Source organism: Pinus tabuliformis, chromosome 2_1 (assembly GCF_031772625.1).
Source record: "Pinus tabuliformis cultivar Carrire ecotype Pingquan chromosome 2_1, CPIR1, whole genome shotgun sequence".
Lineage (NCBI taxonomy): Eukaryota > Viridiplantae > Streptophyta > Pinopsida > Pinales > Pinaceae > Pinus > Pinus tabuliformis.
In genome coordinates, this window is record NC_142299.1 from 564,666,463 (window position 1) to 564,687,467 (window position 21,005).

The window sequence follows — 21,005 nt, forward strand, 5'->3', positions numbered from 1 at the left end:
GTCACAAGATAGTACCCCACTTTGAAGAGATCCGTCCTTGTAAATTTGTGTGCATGCAGATGTATCAAGCTTTATAGTGTATTATGTTCATTACATCCACCTTCATATCTAGGTTGCCTGACAGTCAATCTCCAACAAAATATATTTCAAGCTCATCTCTTCACTACCTTTTCATCACAATTAATTTTCCTTCTCAAAGAAATTAGTTTTTCCTTTAAAACCAAATAAGACCAATGCATTTTATACATCAACTCTCCTATCTTATGTCTCATCATGTACCATATTGTCTTCTAAACCAATCCAAAAGCCCATCATGTTGGCCCCTACATGAACTACATTAAAATCTAAGTTCCATGAGTTTCCAAAATTGGGGGATGAGTGATCCATAAACAGTAGGAATATTACTATCAAGCTGAGTTCAAGCTCCTTCTATCTGTGCACTAACCGGCATAAATGGATATCCCTGTTCTGATTGATGTTCAAGCTTGGATTGTCAGTTTTGCAGTGCTAATGCCAATGTTCAACCAAGGGTAAACAAATCAACCCATACAATTCTGTTATGTTTAAGGAAACAATGCACCTTATTAAATGCTAATTGGGGCTAGGCTAATTGGGAGCGGGAGCGGGAGCAGAAGCGGGAGTGACATTTTCAAAACCTTCCGGGTCGGGAGTGATTTTGGGAGCGAATTTTATATAATATATATTTTGATGCATAAATGTCAACAAAAGCATGTAGAACGATAAATTAGTGACAAAAAATATAAAAACATGGATTAAGCCATATAGCATCATTCATCTAGTAGTTATAATCTTCATCAACCATAGGTCCACAAATTACAAGTTTTCATTTATATAGCATGTAAGGGTGCACATAACCAAAATAGCATCAAGTGCAATCCATCTCTGAACTGAAAATACATCAACAAATAGGCTCTAGATGACCTCTAGCATCCAAAAAAATCATGCTACAACAAATACCTACATATCATCAAAACCACTGCCTATATTGGGATCTTTGTTATTAATATCACCCTCTAAGCATTAACATAAGATAGAAAAACGTAGCATGTCAAGTCAAGATTTTGTTTGAGTGTTGGGTACATTTTTAGTTTGGTCATATAGAGGAGTTTGACAACCAATGTCACTAACATCAAGGTACATAGAGGGCTTGGTGCTCTTGATTAAATACGAGTTTCATACCCTAGTACATGACAAAATCCAATGGAAACATTGCAATCACCCCAATCCTGAAAAAATGACAAGTCTGATGGATTTTGAGCGAGATCTAAAATTCTACTTTCTCCATATGAAATCCAATGAGGTCGGAACCACTATCAAACATCTTGAGTCATTTCATGGTAATGTTAAAAATTTAAGTAAAAAGATGAAAATGAGAAATGTCATTTAACTTTAAGAATTTAACATTACCATGAATTGCATATCAATACTAGGGCCATAGGCTTGAATATTAGGCTACCCCACTCAAAAATTCTCATTTCCAATCTTCAATAGCTCCCTCTATCGCTCCAGAATTAGCAAGGAGTGCAAATTTTTTTAGGGAGCGTGCTCCCGAGGTCGCTCCCGCTCATAGCACGCTTTGGGAGCGGATTATTGGAGTGTGCAAACACAACTGAAGAACACACTCTAATTTAATGCCAAATAAGGTCTAAAACCCTGTTTACTACAATATTTGATCCCAACGTTCCAATAGTAATATGCCCAATCCATAAAATAAGCAATTAGTATTGAGATCTGGAATACTTCATTGTTACTATTGTTAGCCACCAAAATGGGTAAGCTCATTGGAGAAAACTTTTCTCCTACATTTGACAGCCAACCAACTAGCCAGACAGCGAGCAACCCCTACCAGCCACCATTAGTTGATGATATACCATATATCACTGCAACTTGCATTTGCCATTTGCTTCTCACCCATCTAGCATGAGCACGCAGATGAAGGTCGGTTTCCACTCGAAAGGTACATTGATTATTTTGCAATTGAGTGCTTATACTTGTTTGTTATGGGCATTTAGTACGAATTATCGGGTGATCAAGAAGATTGACAGACTTTGACTGTGATCTTGTTCTCTCACCTTACTCGGGGGCTTAATCTTTGATCCTAGTCCAATGGGACCTCCCATAAGACCCTTTAGGTATACAATGGGCACTACTTGGGAAGCCTTGATTAAGATAACATAGTTCCATCTTCTCATATGTCATAATTAACACCTTCCATCTTACATTACAAGCCCATATCTCACCTCCATTCTTCAGGTACAACTTGTCATTAGTTCTCTGGGATTTGGAACTTGTATGTCCACATATTTGGGCAAGGCCCTGAAAATTTTCTCTGGGAGGTTGATGCAACTAAAAGAAACTGAAATAGAAAATCATGGCCACAATTAAATAAAGGAAAGAAAAATCAAAATACAAAAGAGGGTTGGGACATAAAGATTAGAACGTGGGCAAAAGACTAGCATGAACTCTACCTCACTCATATGGCCATCACCCGATTCTTGAGCACATATGGCTCCATTACATCAAAAGAATGAACCCTTGCATGTCCCAACGCTAATGAGCAATAAAATGACTCATCTTAAAGGGGTAATAAAATGGCTACATCACACAAAGCAAGCTCTAACCTTTCAGCTATAAGCAGTAGTACCATGAAGAGGGGTGGAAAAACAAAGGTCGAGTCGGTAACTCGTGCATCCACGAATGTTCCTCCTCACATCAATACACTCAGGATGTAGACACCCCCATCAGTCGATCCCTTTGACCACGTTACTTGGCCATGAAGTCTTCTCCCCTCCATTATCATCACTATTATTCACTAACACCTATCAATTGAAGAGTGGACTAGGGGAATGTTCAAGGCTCTAGTGAATTTATTCCAGAGTGATAATGTGAACTGGAAGATGATCTTAAAGAACAAGTTAAGATCCATCTAGATGACAAGATTGGCCAATATTACTAACTACCTCATGAAGATCACCTAGATATAAGGATCAGCTTGTAGCCATTGGGGCAAAGTGGAGGACACGTGAAATTTTAATATTGTTGTAGTTAGTTGGTTATTATTCTCCTATCAATTGATTAATTGTCTTCTACAAAATACTTGCGAAAAATATTGAATAAAAGATTACAGCAACTTCATAGAAAATAAATAAACCACAAGAACTGAGAAAATTATTGCACACACAAATAAAGACCACCAATATTTTTGGACGAATGTCCCTGGGAAAACCCCAGTGTGGGGAAAACCAATTCTGCAGATGAGTGATTTTATTAATTCTTCAGCAAAATTTGTGATGGAGAAATTACAACTATTTTTCATAAATTAGCAAACCCCTAGAAAATTATGCATTTATATATTTAATATCTTGCCTTTGTCCACAAGTCGGCCCTGTTGGAAGGCAAGTCAACCCTACTTTAGGGGTCAAAATATATAGGTGTTGAGGAGGAGACATTTAGACCATCGCTCAAGTGAAAGTTAGGATTTGTTCTAGGGCAGTGAAGGAGCAGTTCTGAGGTTCATACCTCATGAACCAAGTGAAAAGAACTGTAGCCAAGTTGTAGGAATCTCTATGGGATATATTTGTTGGATGTTAAGGGTTTTTTTGGCATAATTTCTAGGAAAGAGTTTTCCATTTTGTTGAGGCTTGTTGAGGCCAAGTTTTGGTATAGCAGAAGAAGACTGAGTTTTGTCTCTCTTGAGGGCAAGGTTCTGGTGATTGAAGGATGAGTTCGTGCTTGGTTAGAAGGTCGAGTTTTAGTGTTTTGAATGCCAAGTTCAGGCTTGGTTTGAAGGTCGAGACTCGAGTCCAGTTGTTTTGAAGGTCGAGTTCAAGTCTGATTTGAATTCCAAATTCTGGTGCTTTAAAGGCTGAGATCAAGTCTGGTTTGAAGCCTGAGTTTTGGTGTTCTAGTTGTTGGTTGTGAGAGAGTTCAAATTCAATGTGTTGGCAACAGATTTGTGAAGGATATAGGAGCAATTGCCAGGAGGGAAAACTTTCTTTTACTAAGGCTAAATATTGACCGTTGAATAAGTGAATAAGTTGTAAGTTGGAGCTTATTGAGGATTGGAGTCGTCATCTTCTTGACAGGTTGGAGCCTGTAATTTATGTAAATTGGTGCTTACTGAGGATCGGTGTCCTCATATTATTGACAAATTGGAGCCTGCACTTTCTTTTGTAACTTGGTGCTTATAGAGGATTGACGTGTTGAAGAATCTAGGAAAAATGTAGATGATATGATTCTTCTTACCATGATAACTATTTGTGAGATGTTTTTCAATTTTTCTGCTTATTCCAATCTTCACTGATTATTATTCGAGTATGTATTTATTAGTTCATCAAATAGCTGCCAAAACAAAGACACAAGAACACAAGATGTTGGCATCCTGCCAGGGCCAAAACCTAGCCCTCTTGGAGAGGAAAACCCACACAAAATTCTTCTTATAGAGATTCCAATTGATGAATACCAAGACCTTGACCCTTGACCTACTAGGCCACTCCAAGACCAAGACACCAATCCTCCTATTCTGCTGAGATCATCATCATCGCTACTGCTTTATTGAGATCATTAGTACTACACCATGTCTACTCCTTCATCGAGATCTTCATCATTGTTGCACCCATGCTACACCTTCACCAAGAACTAGATCACTATTGTACTATTACTGAGATCACTACCATGTCAATGAGGTTTCTTCATTAGGATTATGACCAAGACCATAGGTATCATTATGCTAAGGTCTTGTGACTTCCTTTTCTTCCTACACCAAGGCCTTCATGATACTGTCTAGTATATTGAGACAGAGTGTTTCCTTCGTGTATTGAGACCCTCATCATTATGCCGAGACTATAATCATTTCAGTGACACCCATCCAAGATTACAGTGATGTTTTTCGTCCTTACTGTCATGCAAAGATACTTGTCCGAAATTTTGTGTCTCCTGCACCCACTGTGTCATCCGAAGTTTCAGAGAGATGTCTGAAAATCTTGAGTGTAATTATGAAACTTAACCCCTATTTATAGTGGTTCTGCCTTCATAAATAAGCCGACATGACAGAGTGAAGTGTTGTGTCTCCTTTTGTGAGCAGACTTGTCATTTATATTTGTTTGTAGGCCGAAATTACTGTGTTTCACATTGTTTTGCTGGCAAACTTCTTCTTGAGCATGTCTTGGAGGATTGTGCTTGTCTTGGAGGGATTTTTAGACTAGTATTCATTTACACATATGCTCAAGAAGAGCTCCTTATACATAACTTTGACTCTTTGATTTTCCTAGACCTATGAAATGAGCAAGAAACTCAGTCTTATAATTTACAAAAAAAAATATTTCTTTTTCTTGACAAGTACAAAGATCAAAATTACATTTGTAAATACCGATCCTAGTTAAACTTTCTTCAACATGACGTCCTCACAAGTGGTGGTAATAAATTGAAGATAATTTTCAAGTGTTTCTTCTTCAATTTTATATTTGCAAATTAATCTTTGTGTTCATACATTGTGGATTATTGATTATGTGATGTGAATTCAGTTTCAAGATTAACAAAGAGAAAATTGTTAAAATTAATGAAATATTAATTCACCCCCCTCTCAGTGTTTCCATCAATATGTCCATTACAGCCTCTAACTATGTATGAGGCAAATCAACTATCATGGAGGAGACACTTGGACAATTAGAGGAGGGACAAGCAGAATAGCCGAAGGAGCAAAAGGAGGAGGAGAGAGTGAGAGAAGGGTGTGGCAGTATTAGCACCACCTTTAAGAGAGACTGATGAGCCTAGTTCTTCAACCACCAGTCACCATCAGACACTTTTTGCAGTGCCAAGGCAACCTGCTATTAGGGGTAGGCCTAGCAAACAACCCATCACGTTTTCCCATAAAAGGGGGACAAGGCATTAGCTAGTTGCTAGTTTGTTTTTGTTGTCGTTGTAGATCTACCTCAACATGATGAGATATATTTATGTACGTCATGTCATTTTGTATTGTTTCTCTATTTTTGAGTCCTTGATTGGTCTGTTGAGAAATCAATGGCAGCTAGATTAGGGTGATTTCTCTATACTTGATAATTGCTTGTGATGTTCTTTTACTTAAACTTGATGTACTTGTAATTAGCTTCTTCTTCTCTTGATTATTATAATGTTCTTATCATCAAACAGCTACCAAACTATGAAGATCAATAGAACAAGAGGACACAAGATATAGGCTGCTAGCTAGGGCCAAAACCTCTCCTAGAGAGGAAAACCCACAAGAATTCTTCTCTTCTTATAGAATCTTCAAATGACGAATTCCAAGACCTTTTAGACTCTAGACCAAGACTCCTCCAAGACCAAGTCAACCTTCTTTAGATGAACTTTTCTTCCACAAAGTCAACACTAGTCAAACGAACCCAAATTTTCAGATTTCAGCCTCCTCTTCAGAATTTCAGCTTCTGCTTCAAGTCTGCAAATTTTCGACCCTCCTATAGCAGCTGCAATTTCAGACGTGTTGTTGCACAGATTGTCTAGGCAGCGCGACAACGCTTAGAGTAAGGGTTGTCACTCTTAATCCTTACTCACTCCGTTTAGACTCTCTCCTAGGCAAGTCAAGGGGGGTAGTCCCTAAGGTAAATGGATGAGAAAGCTTGTGGATCACGGGCTCTAGGAGATTTTAATGATGGACAACTTGATGAATCTAAACGATTAAATCAGATTGATAGATTAAACGCCAACGTAAACAAGACACGACCACAAGATAGAAACAATTATAGACCAGTGCCTTCGATATTTGAATTAACCATCAATAAAACAAGCTATCCAGAACGATTTTCAATATGTGACGAAAAGTGACAATAATCCATATAAATGCCCAACACTGTATCACGCAAAATATTCTAGATTTTAAATGATTTTCATTAACTGCCCAAGATCTAGAATTAATTAATTTTCTCTTATCGCCAATATAACTTAAAACATTTATCGCACTAGACTATATGAGAATTTAAGATTTAGCGTTTAACATCAGAAACACCAAGGAATTTAAAACTAGGCAATAAACATTAATGAAGTAAAACAAATCAACGGGTCAAAAATCAAAATTTTTAATGGGCCATAGGCCACATTAAAAATTTTAACGTTTAAGTGAAAACCCCCTTTATTTTATTTTAAATCCTTAATCACAAATTTAATTTTTAGAATTTTTTTTTATTTTTTAAATGTTTAGAATTTTAAAAGTTTTTTAATTTTTATATTTTTAAAATTTTAAAACTTTTTAGGATTTTAAGACTCTTTTTAGATTTATTAGATTTTTAGGACCCTTTTTAATGTTTAGGATTTTAAATATTTTTAGATTTTTTTTATTTTTTAGATATTTAATGTTTCAAATTTTTATTGTTTTTCAAAATCAGAAATGAAATTACAAAGAAGAAGAAAAAAAAAGGTGAAATGAGGTGAAATCAAAAAAATAAACATAAAAGACCAGAGCAAAATCTAATCTCAAAATAAAAATAAAAATAAATTAAATCTAAACTATACAAGAGAGAAATAAAACAAAGTAAAATCGAAACCTATCTAAAACCTCAAACTAACCCTAACTTAATATACAAAGGAATAACATAATGCATTCATAAAAAAATCGAAGTGTTTTTTATGTTTGTGGTTTTCCAGCAGCAGGTGGACGGAGAGAGCTGAACGACGGCGCAGAAGGGAAATGAGGCAGCGTGGAGAGTCTGGCAGGCAGCGTTGGAGAGCCGCAGAGGGACGAGGAAACGCGTGGAGGAGACTGCAATGGGATCTATTTGCATTTGCAGGTGGATGGAGCTACAGGAAGGAGATGGAGGCTGCAGGAATGATGAGGGCGAAATGGATACGTTTGAGAGAAACACGTGAAGGATGCTGAGGGAGCTGGAACTTGCAGGTCGAGGAGCATGGGCAAAGGATTTGGTAGCATAGATCTAGAGGGAGGAGCAGCGATAGGGATGCAAGGGAAATGGATGCAAGTGAGGGATGGGGTGGACGCAGGTTGGTGAGAGCAATGGAGAAAGGAGCGAGGGTTTGTTGCAGGTTTGGACGAAGGAAGAGGACAAGCTGCGCGTGAGGAGAGATTTGTATGAGGGAGAAGTGTGAGGTCGCTTTTGGGCAGCTACGAAAAACAGTGAGAAGGGTTAGCAGAGAAATGGAGCAGATAGCATGAATGGCCAGTGAATAGCCAAGAGATAAAGCAGACAGGAGTTCAATGGCTGAGAGGGTTTTAAAAAAAAATCAAATTTGCACAATGAAACCCAAAGAACTAGGGAACAAATCCCAGAAACCCTTTGAAGTCTTTCTGGAAACTTAATAAAATTTTGAATTCACCTGCTACGAAATTCCCAAATCTTATAAAATTTTTCAGATTTGAAGCTCTTGAAACCCTTAGACTGTAAAATTAATTAAATAATCTCCCTGCAGAATTATGCTAATGGACCTCCAGAGATCCAGATCTTACCCTCCAAGGCCTAGATATGGACTCTGTACAGCGTTCAGCTTCAGATCTGCAGCTGCAATACAACAAAAAAAACACCCAAACGATATACACAATGACCCAAAAAACACTAAAACCTTGAAAACCAAATTCAGAAAACTAAAATTAATTACAGATCTATGTACATAAATGGTAGATCTATCAGATCTATGGAGTGTGAGTCCGACTCCGCTCCCACATCTGATGATCTGAGGCTCTCAACAACCAGATCTATCGATTTAGCATAGAAAAAATTAAATTGTTTGAATTTTAGAGGAGGTACTAAGCTCAAAACCCTCTATGCATCACCCATAAAAATATCTTATGATAAGCCCAGGATCAAATTCAGACTGAGCTCTTCAGAAAACACGGATCGGGAGTTGGCTGGTTTAGCCGAGAACTTCCTCGAACGCCCGATGATCTAATAATCAAGGATTTTCCTGCAAAATTCAATTCAGTCGTCAACATAGAGCGAGAGAACAATAATAAAATTCAAATGTAATAGAGATACCTGCTATTATATTCAAAACCTAAATTATCATTCAAACCCCAGCGACTGAGCAAGATACCTGTACTCAAATCGCTCTTCAAAAGCTATTATTAATGGAAAAAAGGAAATTACGCGCGAAAATAATACATCTTACAGCATTTCCATGAAGAGTAACACCAACAGAAATTAACCCCAAAGTCTTTCTTTATTGCTCATAAAAAAAGATTACAAGAGAGAGCTTTTCGCTTAGTACACGATCAAAAGATCGGATGAATCTGACTGACAAAATGACCTCCTATTTAAAGATAAATCCTCCAACGGCTAGTTCAAGTGATCCTTGTCAAAGTGATCTCGACCGTTGATGAGGATCAAAATTTCTTTTAATCTCATCCGTCGAAATTTTAAATATTGAGGAAATTTCGAATTTTTCAATTAAATGCATTTTAATAAATTCAAAAATTAAAATTTTGCATTTATTTCCTCAAAATTTTGACTTTGACTTAACCCCAGGGACCCAAGGCATAAAATTTAGCAAAATAATCAATTAACCTTAGTCCCTAGACCTGTTAAGATTTAATTTTTTAAAGGATCCACGAATTTTACCTCTGGAAAACTTAAATTTACCTAGGACCTAGGACCTATGAGGGGATAAATTATTTTTCTAACCCTCAAAACACTTTACATCATGATTTTTTACATTTTTACATCTCAAAGGGTAAAACCCATTTGCAAAAGACCCTCACAGACTACCCAGTTCTGCGACACAAATATAATCTAGCAAATCAAGCAATTTGTCATAAAATAACCTAACCAAATAGTTAGGAATATTCCCAAATCACTTTTACATAGACTAGATCTAGAACACTATGACTCCCCTAAGATTCCAGTGACAAAATCCATTCCAACTTTGGGGTAGTAGGCTGAAGGAAAACTCTGCCGATCATCCGAGAATGGATCGGTGAGACAAAAAAACCTCTCGGAATGTAGACCGTTACCAGAAAACTAGGTTTACCTAGGTGATTACATACACGACACGGATCTGCTAAGATTATTTACATTATACACATGCAAACTGGGTTTACATTATAAGATGATCCTCAGGCTGGCGATCATAGTTGGATGACAGGAACACATCGATCAAGCGATATCCCTTTTATGAAAAAAGGGGGTGTACTGCTATGGGTCGTTGACAGGTAGTGGTCAACAAGACGTATGGGTGACACAGGCTTAGTTTGACCTTCTCTCTCTTTCACTTATGGTTAATCTTTCTCCTTGGTAACTTGGCTTCCAAATTGATCTTCTTGACACCAAACTTCAGCTCTTTGAGATGACTGCAATTTGGTCTTACGGCAACAAATGATGCCCTAATTCCTTTCGCACATGTGAGAGTATGTAGCCCAAAAACAATCTTCAAAACTTCGCTCTCTCTTCCTTTAGTACTCCTCTTCTTCGCTAACCCTTTCTATCTCTTTGTTGTCCTTGTGATCGAACTTCTTGGATGCCTTCTTCAAATGAGGTCGATTACACTTGTATATAGCTTTCCACGAGGCTCGAATAGCCCTAATGAGGCCGACTTCATCTCTGCAGGCCGACTTGGTCTTGGAGGGAGATCTTTGACACTTTTGACTTAAATTAAATTCGTTGACTTGATACCAAATTCCCAATAGGGTCTCTTACATATAACAATGACCACATAACTTCTTGCCATCATGAAAAATTCTAGAAGCGCACAATGGGTGTTTTGCCCTATAAATAAATTGACCATGAACATGAAACCCATGCCATAAAATAACAATAATAATTTTCTTTTCTCTTTACATAAAATCAAGATTACATAAGACATTATGAAGACCAAACCTAGTTAAATATTTCAACATGGACAACTATAAGACTTCAGGGTTCAATATCAACTATGATGCATCATTTTTTATTTGGCATCCACTATATATATATATATATATATATATATTAGTGCTTTCTCCAAATTTATGCGCCAATATTTTGTTATTGCTTTATATGTTTAAAAAAAAAAATTAAAAATGAATATTATGTACTTTTTATGTTCGCCGATATTTTCTGATTTTTCCAAAACGATGTTTGTTAGACCCTTTCCAATTTTTTGTTGATTCTGATTTTTCCAACATTATTTCTTATAGCGAAACCTAGCACCTTAGTGTAAAGCCTCACTAGATGATCTATGTTAGTTTTTTATGGTTGGGTAGCATCAAACAGGTGTTCTACTCTCGACTTTGGTCAGAGAGGCTGAGAAACACTAGAACTCCAGAACCCATAAAACGTTTCAGGAGAAAACACCTAGAGATGCCTCAATTAAGTTAATTAGTGAGATATTAAATTTGTCCTAAGTCTAACTTTGTTGAAATTTGAAGACTAAAAAAAATTTCCAACAATCCCAACCCAGTTTTAATTTCACCTTATCACTCCCATTCAGTTAAATGCCCTTTCCCATAAACATACATTCAACATATAGAATTTTGGAAATGAAATTTTTAGATTAAAACACATGGGACTGTCAACACATGTTGAAAATAAATATGGACATAACCAAACCAACAATCCACATAAAATTACACACAGATTTTTGGTCAACTTAGACCCAAGCAAAACCCCTTCAATCTTCTCCGGGGAAACCCTGTTAGAGAGCTCTTCAAATTTATTTATCTTTCAAGTTCAAGAAAAATACATTTGCAAACAAAACAAAACAGCAAAATACAACTTATCTCTTCAGCCCAAAACTCTTTGAAAATTGTGCCCACTTTGCCTCGATTTTCGTGCCCACTTGAAGCTGAAAATATGTATTGTACAGATAAGACTGTATGGACTGTACCGTATGGACTATACGGATTTCTGTACCGTTGTACGGATTATTTATTTCTTATTTAAAAAAAAATCAAAAACTTCTCTCAAACGGCGTGCAGCTCACAGCATTCAATGTTGTTCGTACTATACCTTCTATTGTCTTCTAAACCTTGATTTCCATGCCCATCTTTGCCCAGAAATCACTCCTTCAGCTCGCTGCAACAAATTTCTCCTTCAGAACTTTTCTCCAGCTCTCAGCCTCCTTTCTCCAATCTTCTCATGAAGAATGAATACAGTCTCTCTTTTCTTTTCCCCCTTTTGTTTCCCTAAATGAATTTTGGGCAACGCTAAGATCTAATGGCTCAGATTGATCAAGGGATGAGAATAAACGTGCATTTAATTCTCACTTTCTATTTTTTAACTTACCCATTAAATAAAGTACCCACATTGTACTTTATGTCTAAAGTCACTTTCACTTTATAAAGTCACATTTAGGAAAAGAATTATTTTGGACACTTTTCCCTAGGTAGAGACTAACCCATGGGAAACCACTTGTCCAAGGTACATTAAAAATCAACACTCCCTCTTACCAAGGAAAGTGTTTCTTACCACACCCATTTTGTCCCTGAAATGGACATGCTTGCCTCTTGGCAAGAACTTCATGAGAACATCGGCCACTTGCTCATCTGTTGATATATACTCCAACTTCACTACCCCCTTCTGAATATAGTCCCAAATGAAATGATATCTGATGTCAATGTATTTTGACCTGTCATGAAACACTGGATTCTCTGTGAGTTTAATGCAACTCTGACTATCACGGTGAATAATCGTTGGTCTCAATTCCTGATCAAATAGGCCATACAACAACTTGCAAAGCCAAATGGCCTCACAACTAGCATGACTAACAGCCATATACTCAGCCTTAGAAGAGCTCAAAGCAACTGACTTTTGCTTTCAACCGAACCACGACACAACTACCGAACCCAATCCGAAGCAACACCCTGAAGTGCTTTTCCTGTCAAAAACACAACCTGCCCAATCTGAATCTGTGAAACCTACCAACCTCACTCCATATCCCTGCCTATAGTCCAGACCATAATCAACAGTCCCCCCCACGTAACAAACATTGTGCTTCGCAGCTACCAAGTGCACCTTCCTGGGCTCAACCATGAACTGGCTAAGTGTGTTCACTGCAAAGCATATATCTGGCCTAGTGTTGACTAGATAATTCAAGGACCCAGTAAGATGCCTATACAATGTGGAACCCACCAAACTAGAATTTGAAGCATGAATCTTCTTCCAATTGGTGATCATAGGTGTAGACATGGGTCTACAGTCTCCCATGTGAAATCTGCTCAACACATCCACAGCGTACTGCCCCTGCCCCAGAAAGATATGCCCCTCCTCCTGCCACACCTCAAGCCCCAAAAAGTAATTCATCAACCCAATGTCCTTCATCTCGAACTCCGTAGTAAGATCCTCCTTGCAACCACTAATCAGTCTCTCTGCCCCAGTAATGTACAAGTCATCAACATACAACACAAGAATGAGGAGATCATCCCCTACAACATTGTAGTATAGGTTCGGATCTGCATCACTCTTCATGAAACCCATCTGCTACAAGTAAGTATCAATCCTCAAATACCAAGCTCTCGGAGCTTGCTTAAGTCCGTAGAGTGCTCACCTCAACTGCATGCATGGGTCTCCCGCCCAACTACCTCAAAGCCTTGTGGTTCCTCAACATACACCTCCTCCTCTATGGATCTGCCAACGCATTTCTGCAGCAATAGAAATAAGGGACTGAATAGAAGTGTACAGAACTACGGGAGCGAAGGTCTCATCATAGTCAACTCCCTCTATCTGTGAGAACCCTCTAGCCACAAACCTCGCCTTGAACTTCTCAATGTTGCCATCCACAGCATGCTTGATCTTGTAGAGCCACCTGGAAGTCACAACTGACTTGCCCTCAGGCCTAGGCACCACTTCCCAAACATTGTTCTTAATGATAGAGGCATACTCCTCCACCATAGCCTCTCTCCATACCTCCTGGCTGGCAGCCTCCTCATAGCTAGTAGGCTCAGAGTCAACAATGCTGGTAGCCTTGGCTACATAATTGCAAAACCACTCAGGTGGCACACTCTCCCTGTTCACCCTCTTCGGAGGACCAACGGACTCTGCTTCCTTCAAGGTGTCTTGAAGCCACTTGGGCCTCCTCTTCCCTAAAGAAGCTTCCCCATAGGGAACCTCATCCTCTGCCCCCAGTCTGGTGAACCTGAAGGTTTGCCAACTGACCCTGGTGTGCCTGTACCAACACATGTCCTCGAAGAACCTGAATTGGCAGTCTGGCACTTGTGTCTATGTCAGCTGAATTTTCATGTGAACTCTGTACCAATGGACTCCCTAAAGAAGTGCTTGGTGAACTTGCCACTGGTGCCCCAGATGTCACTGACACTGAAGTACCTCATGTACCAGTCGATCCAAAACCCTGAGGTCCTGCTCCCTGTTCATTACCTCCCTGCTGAGGAGAAGTTTGTGACTATCTCTCATCATACTCACGTGATCTCCGATAGGCTATCTCCTCCTCGAACTTCACATCCCTCCTAATCACCACTCTCCAATTAGAAGGAATGAAGATCTGATAGGCCTTCGAAGTCTCATTGTAACCCATAAAGATACCCTTCTCTTATTGATTTGGGGTAGCATCGGATGTGCTCTAGCCACGAAAATTGGTGGATAGGCTAAAGCACATGAGATCTCCAATACCCAGAAATGGTTTGGGCAGATTCTAAACAGTTTGGGAGATATTAAAATAATTAATATTTTTAATGGAGTCCCTAAGTCTAAACTTAGGGAAAATAAAATATTAAAGTGAATTAATATAAAACTGTGTTAGAAGGGTCCAAAAGTCATGGATCAAGCCAAAGTTAATCTTAGCCATTGATTAGGGACTTAATCTCAGCCGTTGATTTGACAACGAGAAAAGTATAAGAGGAGGGCTTGAGGGTCACTTGGAGAACACACCAAGTTGAGCAAGATTTCGATTTTCTGGGGATGGTTTGTTGAGGAAGTCGAAAGAGTGATCAGAGTTGCAGCTGAGGGGCAGTGAATACAGAAGCAAAGAGGCAGAGATAGTACCAAGAGGATCAACGCAGAAGCCGGGAGAGAGGGATGCAGAGCCAGCCATAGGTTCACGTAGAGCCAACCAGGGCTCACGCAGAAGCAGCCAGGAGTTGCGCAGTGCCTCAAAGAGCCAACGTGGGTGATGCAGAGGCTCTAAGGGCTAACACAATGCCTCCAGAGGCTGACGCAGGGCAAGCTAGGGTGCCGCTGGGTAGATGCTAGGCCAGAAAGGGCTGACGCAGTCCCTAGAGGCTGATGCTGGGGTTTTCATGGGGCAGATAGGAGCTGGGAGCTGTCAGAGTGTTTATCTGGGGTTTTAGCCGGAATATCTGCTTTCGAGTAGAGAGGTACTACTGCCGAGATTATTCTCAATTAGGTGAGCCGATTTTGGCACCCATATTGTATTTAGAAACTGGATAATAATAAAACCCTCAAATAGTTGCACCGGTTTTCCCACATTGGGTTTTTATGGAGGCATTGGTCCAAAAACAACGGTATCACTTGTATGTTTGTTTTGTTTCCTTCACTTGATGATCTGTAATGTGTTGAGCATGTACTGGTACTTATTTTTAGTATTTACATGGTAAATAACTTGTTAATTAATCAAAACAAGTAGGCAGAATAAATCAGAAAAGTACATGAAGGGTTTCTAACAATTAGACTTAGAAATTCCAACATGGTATCGGAGCATGGTTGTAGATCACAGGAGAACTGAGGACGTCAGCCGAGCAGAGCAGCAGCAGCAGAAACAGTTGTCCTGAGTGACAGAAGTTGTTCCTAGCAGAGAAGCAGCAAGAAAAGGGGTGATGCAGTGCCTACGTCATCAAGTTTTGAGCCGGGAAGAGGATTAGCGTAGTGGCAGAGGGGAGCAAACCCGACTTACGCAGTGCCCGGTCATCTTTCTCAGTCAGGAAGGATTGACGCCCATGGCCAAGGGGTTTTTGTGGGGCAGATTGGAGCTAGGAGTTTTCGGAGTGTTTATCGGGGTTTTCAGCCGGAATATCTGCTTCCGAGTAGAGAGGTACTACTGCTGAGATTATTCTCTGTTGGGTGAGCCGGTTTTGGCACCTAGATTGTATTCAGAAACTGCATAATAATAAAACGCTCAGATAGCTACACCAGTTTTCCCGCATTGGGTTTTTCCGTGGACATTGGTCCAGAAACAACCGTGTCACTTGTGTACTTGTTTTGTTTCCTTCAGTTGATGATCTGTAATGTGTTGAGCATGTACTGGTTTATTATCAATATTTACATGGTAAATAACTTGTTAATTAATCAGAACAAGTAGGCAGAAATAAATCAAAAAAGTACATGAAGGATTTCTAACAATTAGACTTAGAAATTCCAACTTCTCTACCATGGGTTCCAGCTTCGTCCTCTGCTCCTTGGGGATATAAGAATATGTAAGACATCCAAAGATGCAAAGATGTCCCACATGAGGCTTCTCTCTAGTGAAAGCCTCCTCTGGAGTCATATTCCCCAATACTCTATGAGGACTCTTGCTCTGAAGATAAACAACAATATTGCAGGCCTCAGCCCACAAAAACAAAGGCAACCCCTGATCATGAATCATCACTCTAGCAGCCCCAACAATAGCTCTGCTCTTGCTTTCAGACACCCCATTTTGTTGGGGGTTGTAAGGAACAGTGAACTCTCTCCTAATGCCCTCCTGTGCACAGAAGTCAAAAAACCCACCATTGGTGCACTCACCACCATTGTCTGACCTCTAGACCTAAATCTTCCTACCTATCTGATTTTCCACAAGAGCTTTGAACTCTTTAAAGCGACTGAAGACCTCACCCTTGGTCTTCAAGAAATATATCCAAGTCCTAGAGTAGTCATCAATGAATATAACATAATACTCATAACCACTCGAACACACCTGAGCCATATAGCCACTACTATCAGTATGAATAAAGTCTAGTATACTTGTAGATCTGTTGTCGCTTGCTGGGAATGGTAACTTGGTGTACTTGCCCAAAGCACACCCTCTGCATACCTCATAATGATCGACACTGAAATTGGGAACTTCAGTAGTGATCTCTCTCAGTACTCTCGAAGCTCCATGATGCATATGCACCATCCTCCGGTGCCATAACTCACACAAGTCTCTGTTGTTGGTGGTACTAGTGTGAGTGCTACCAAATGTGCTACTCACCAATGCTCCTACCAACTGAAAACTAAACCTGTATAGTTTCCCAGAGCAGACTCCAATCACTTTGGCCGAAGTGATTGGAGCTCCCTTGGGATGCATCAATACCTGCCCTCCTTAGAAGGTGACGTCAAACCCTTTCTCCTCCATAGCAGACACTGAAATCAAGTTCTTCTTCATCCCCGAAACATACAAAACATCCATGACCTTCAAAGGAGGCAAAGACTCCCCCTCAAAGGTCACAGTCCCCACACCAACAGCTCTCACAGTGCGATCATCTCCTAGTATAATCTCAATATCAAGTAAAAAAGTGGTAACTAAAATCTCTTGATTGTCGCTGAAATGATATGATAATGGTTTGCTATTGAAATCTATGACAGAGCACATGCTGAAGCCAACGCTGGAGCACACTGCACACTACGTCTTTATTACACTACACCTCTATTACGCGAAGTAAACTGAAATTGAAACCATGCCTCTATTACCCTCTCGGCGTATGAGTTGTCAAGTCTGAGCAGTGAGAAGTGAGTTATGGACTGACATCTAATTTTTAACCTAACTAAACCACGCGGAAAACAATGTGGCAACGCTAAAAGTTAAAACCTTTGCTCACCGATTCGAGGGCTGAAAATCATCTCAGTCGCCTAAATCGCAATTAATCGGTGAGTCGTGAGTCAAACTCGCGTTGACCATGAGTCAAACTCAGTCAACGCAAGTTTGACTCGCCTAGAGTTGAATCGGATCGTTTGAGGGAAGAGCAGACTTTGACTCGCGATTAATCGCGAGTGATCAGAGATTCATGTTTTACTGTTAATATCACCCTCTAAGCATTAATATCTAGAGGTATCTTTGTCATTACCTCTGGGTCTATATAGGGATCTTTGTCATTAATATCACCCTCTAAGCATTAACATAAGATAGAAAAAGCATAGCATGTCAAGTCGAGATTTTGTTTGAGTAATGCGTACATTTTTAGGAGGGTCATGATAGAGGAGTTCGACAACCAATGTCACTAACATCAAGGTACATAGAGGTATTGGTGCTCTTGATTAAATACGAGTTCCATACCCTAATACATGACAAAATCCAATGGAAACATTGCAATCCCCCCAATCCTGAAATCCTGAAAAACTGATAAGTCTGTTGGATTTTGAATGAAATCTAAAATTCTACTTTGTCCATATGAAATCCAATGAGGTCGGAACCACTCTCAAACATCCTGAGTCATTTCATGGTAATGTTAAAAATTTAAGTAAAAGGATGAACCTGAAAGTTCTCCTTAATCTTCATTTTCATCCTTTTACTTTAAGAATTTAACATTACCATGAATCGCATATCAATACTAGGGCCATAGGCTTGATCATTAGGCTGCCCCACTCAAAACTTATTTGTTTCTTTGAAAAAAAATTGCATTTGGAATATTACTGCAAAAAGAAATTTGCAAAAAAGACTAAATGCTCCCGAAAAACCAGGGAGCGTTTTTTTTTTTTGCCAGGAGTGCGCTCCCAACTAGCTCCCAAGTCGCTCCCACCTGGAGCGCGCATTGGGAGCGGGGGCATCAGGAGGGTGGGGGGGGAAGAGTGCTCCCCCGCAACCCTGGGGCAAATTCCCAAAAAACTTAAAAAGTTAAAATTTAAACTTAAAGAAGCTAGTGGCCCTATTGAAAAATGCATATGAATCAGTGCCAGCTAAGATGCAACTCTTTCAATTGCAGCCCCCACTTTGTAAAGTGTTCTCAAATCAATTCGATGATCATGACCTGATCCTTATCCTAGACAAAAAATAGTAACAGTAGTGCAGATGAACACATGAAATTCAAATTACTGTACCTTAGCCTTTGCAAATGATCTGATTTATTTAAAGCATAAACTCTTCAAATAGTTGCATGTCTTCAGAATGTACAAAAACAAAAGTGTACTTTATCATCTGCAACATATAAACCATTCTGTTGCAATTGGAAACTTTGGTCATTTCTGTCATCTGACAAACCCCATATTAAATATTTCTAAACATCACTATCCATGACAATGGCCACTAAGAAAGGAAATCTTAGAGTCCTTCAAAATTATTTCACTGAATTATGTGCAGCTCATAGAATTTGTTAATGCTCATAAGTCACACTTTATAAGAGCATACAGAACAGATTAAAAATGTTAGACTCAAAAATGCCATTCAAGTAAAATCAGCTTATAAGAAAATCATGTTTTAGTAATTTCAGCATGTATTTCAATCAGGTGAAATTCAGAAGCAACAAACTATCTACCACATATCATTTTCCCAGCAGAATAGAATAAGATTTAGCAACAAAAGCCAATCCACCTTTTGAATGAATTGTGCAGGGCCTAAAAGGTGACAAATATCAATAAGGAGTTCCTCCATATTCGTTCGGAAATGAGCTAGTCCATCAGGAATGTCAAATGCCCCATTTGGTTCATCCACACTGAGATCGCTACTGTCAACCTACAAAAATGTGAAATGTCAAATGCAAGAACCAAGTAAAGACAAAATTGTAACACAAATGTATCCAAAATTAAAAGGTTTTCAATGTTCATATGTTAAATCATACAGCATAACACTCGCAAGCATTACCAACAGCAACTGAGAAAATTGCAAGAAGTGCTACCAAGACATCCATCAGAAAAGTCACAGGTGAAGAGTGTTAACTAGAGCCACTAGTGGATAACAAAGACACAAAGAGAGACGGAGACAAGAAAAACGTTCAATTAGTTAGGTGCTGAGAATGCTGCTACAGGATAGGTAATCTTAGGTCAGGTAAGAGGATACAGGCCACAGCCTGAGATGAAAGCTGACTTGGACCATGATTAGGGTACAAATTCACTGAATTAAGTAAGTTGATCTGCTACCAATAACTGCAAACAATTGAACAAGTGTGTCTGAGTTTGAATTTGACAAACCAATTCTGAAGAGAGTTTGAATGAAATCTGTATATGCAATTTGAATGGAAAGATTCCATTTTAAGTGCATCGGAGTGAAATTTTTGTTTTAATATTGTTTTGATTACAAAAGTCAGACTGATATTTATGAAAAGACAAAAGTAGAATGACAAATTCAAATAAGTGGCTAAATAAAGGAGAATCCAATGCCATTGGACTTTGGCATTGAAGATACAGGCATCTTTGTTTTCTACATATTTCCTTTCTAAATAGGTTTGAGATGGTTAATGGCCTATTCAATATTGAGAAAAGGGAAGGAAGATATAAGACATGCTTGGATGGAAAGCAACACAAATAAGTTATTGGCATGGAATCACTGGAGCTAGTACATGCCCATATTGTGTGCTGATGAGAACACCAGCATTATCAGGAGCAAGGGATTTGCTTATTGTTAATGACTTTTTGCAAATCCATGGGTCTTCTTTCTTGTGCAAGAAACAGATGCTTTGAATGCTTTAACAGAGTTTAAGGCAAAGGTAGAAGATGAATGTGTATAAGAAGATAAGAGTGTTCAGTTCTATAGAGGAAATTGACATGTTTACTAATTTTTGTAAGAAAGGACTTTCGACGCAGAGAGGTAATGGTGAAAGACAGAGTAATGAGTTGTAGAGGTGATGAACACGATGTTGCAATGTCAGTACCAGATGACCATTGACTATTAAGATATATTTGTTGAATAGGAGTCCCAAGTTCCAACAATGTTGTGATAGAAGCCACACCCAAGCATGCTTGGACAAGTGAGAAACAAAGGATAAACCATCTAAAAGTCTTTGATTTAGTTGCTTATGATGACACAACATACAGAAAACTTTTATTTGCCGAGTATGCTAACAAAATGAAAGCATACAAAATTTAAAGTTGGTGGACCTTGCAGAAATGAGGTTGTTGTGAGCAGGGATGTTCAACTCAATGAAAAATTAGTTTGAATTGGATTGCTTACTGGTTGGAGGATGACAAATCAACAGACATGAAAGAAAAAAAGTG

At 38.9% G+C, this 21,005-nt stretch overlaps 1 protein-coding gene across 5 annotated transcripts in view; it reads right to left on the reverse strand.

Moving 5' to 3' along the window:
- The window catches only part of LOC149201659 (transportin MOS14-like), a 458,994-nt gene that overhangs the window by 235,027 nt on the left and 202,962 nt on the right, over positions 1-21,005 (reverse strand). For all 5 annotated transcript variants that reach the window (XR_016253876.1, XR_016253875.1, XM_089402969.1 and 2 more), the window contains one exon: positions 19,387-19,527. Coding sequence is in view for 3 of the 5 variants with exons in the window: in XM_089402969.1 (XP_089259095.1) it covers positions 19,387-19,527 (141 nt within the window). In the remaining 2 variants the exon portion in view is untranslated. The remainder of the gene's footprint in view (positions 1-19,386; positions 19,528-21,005) is intronic.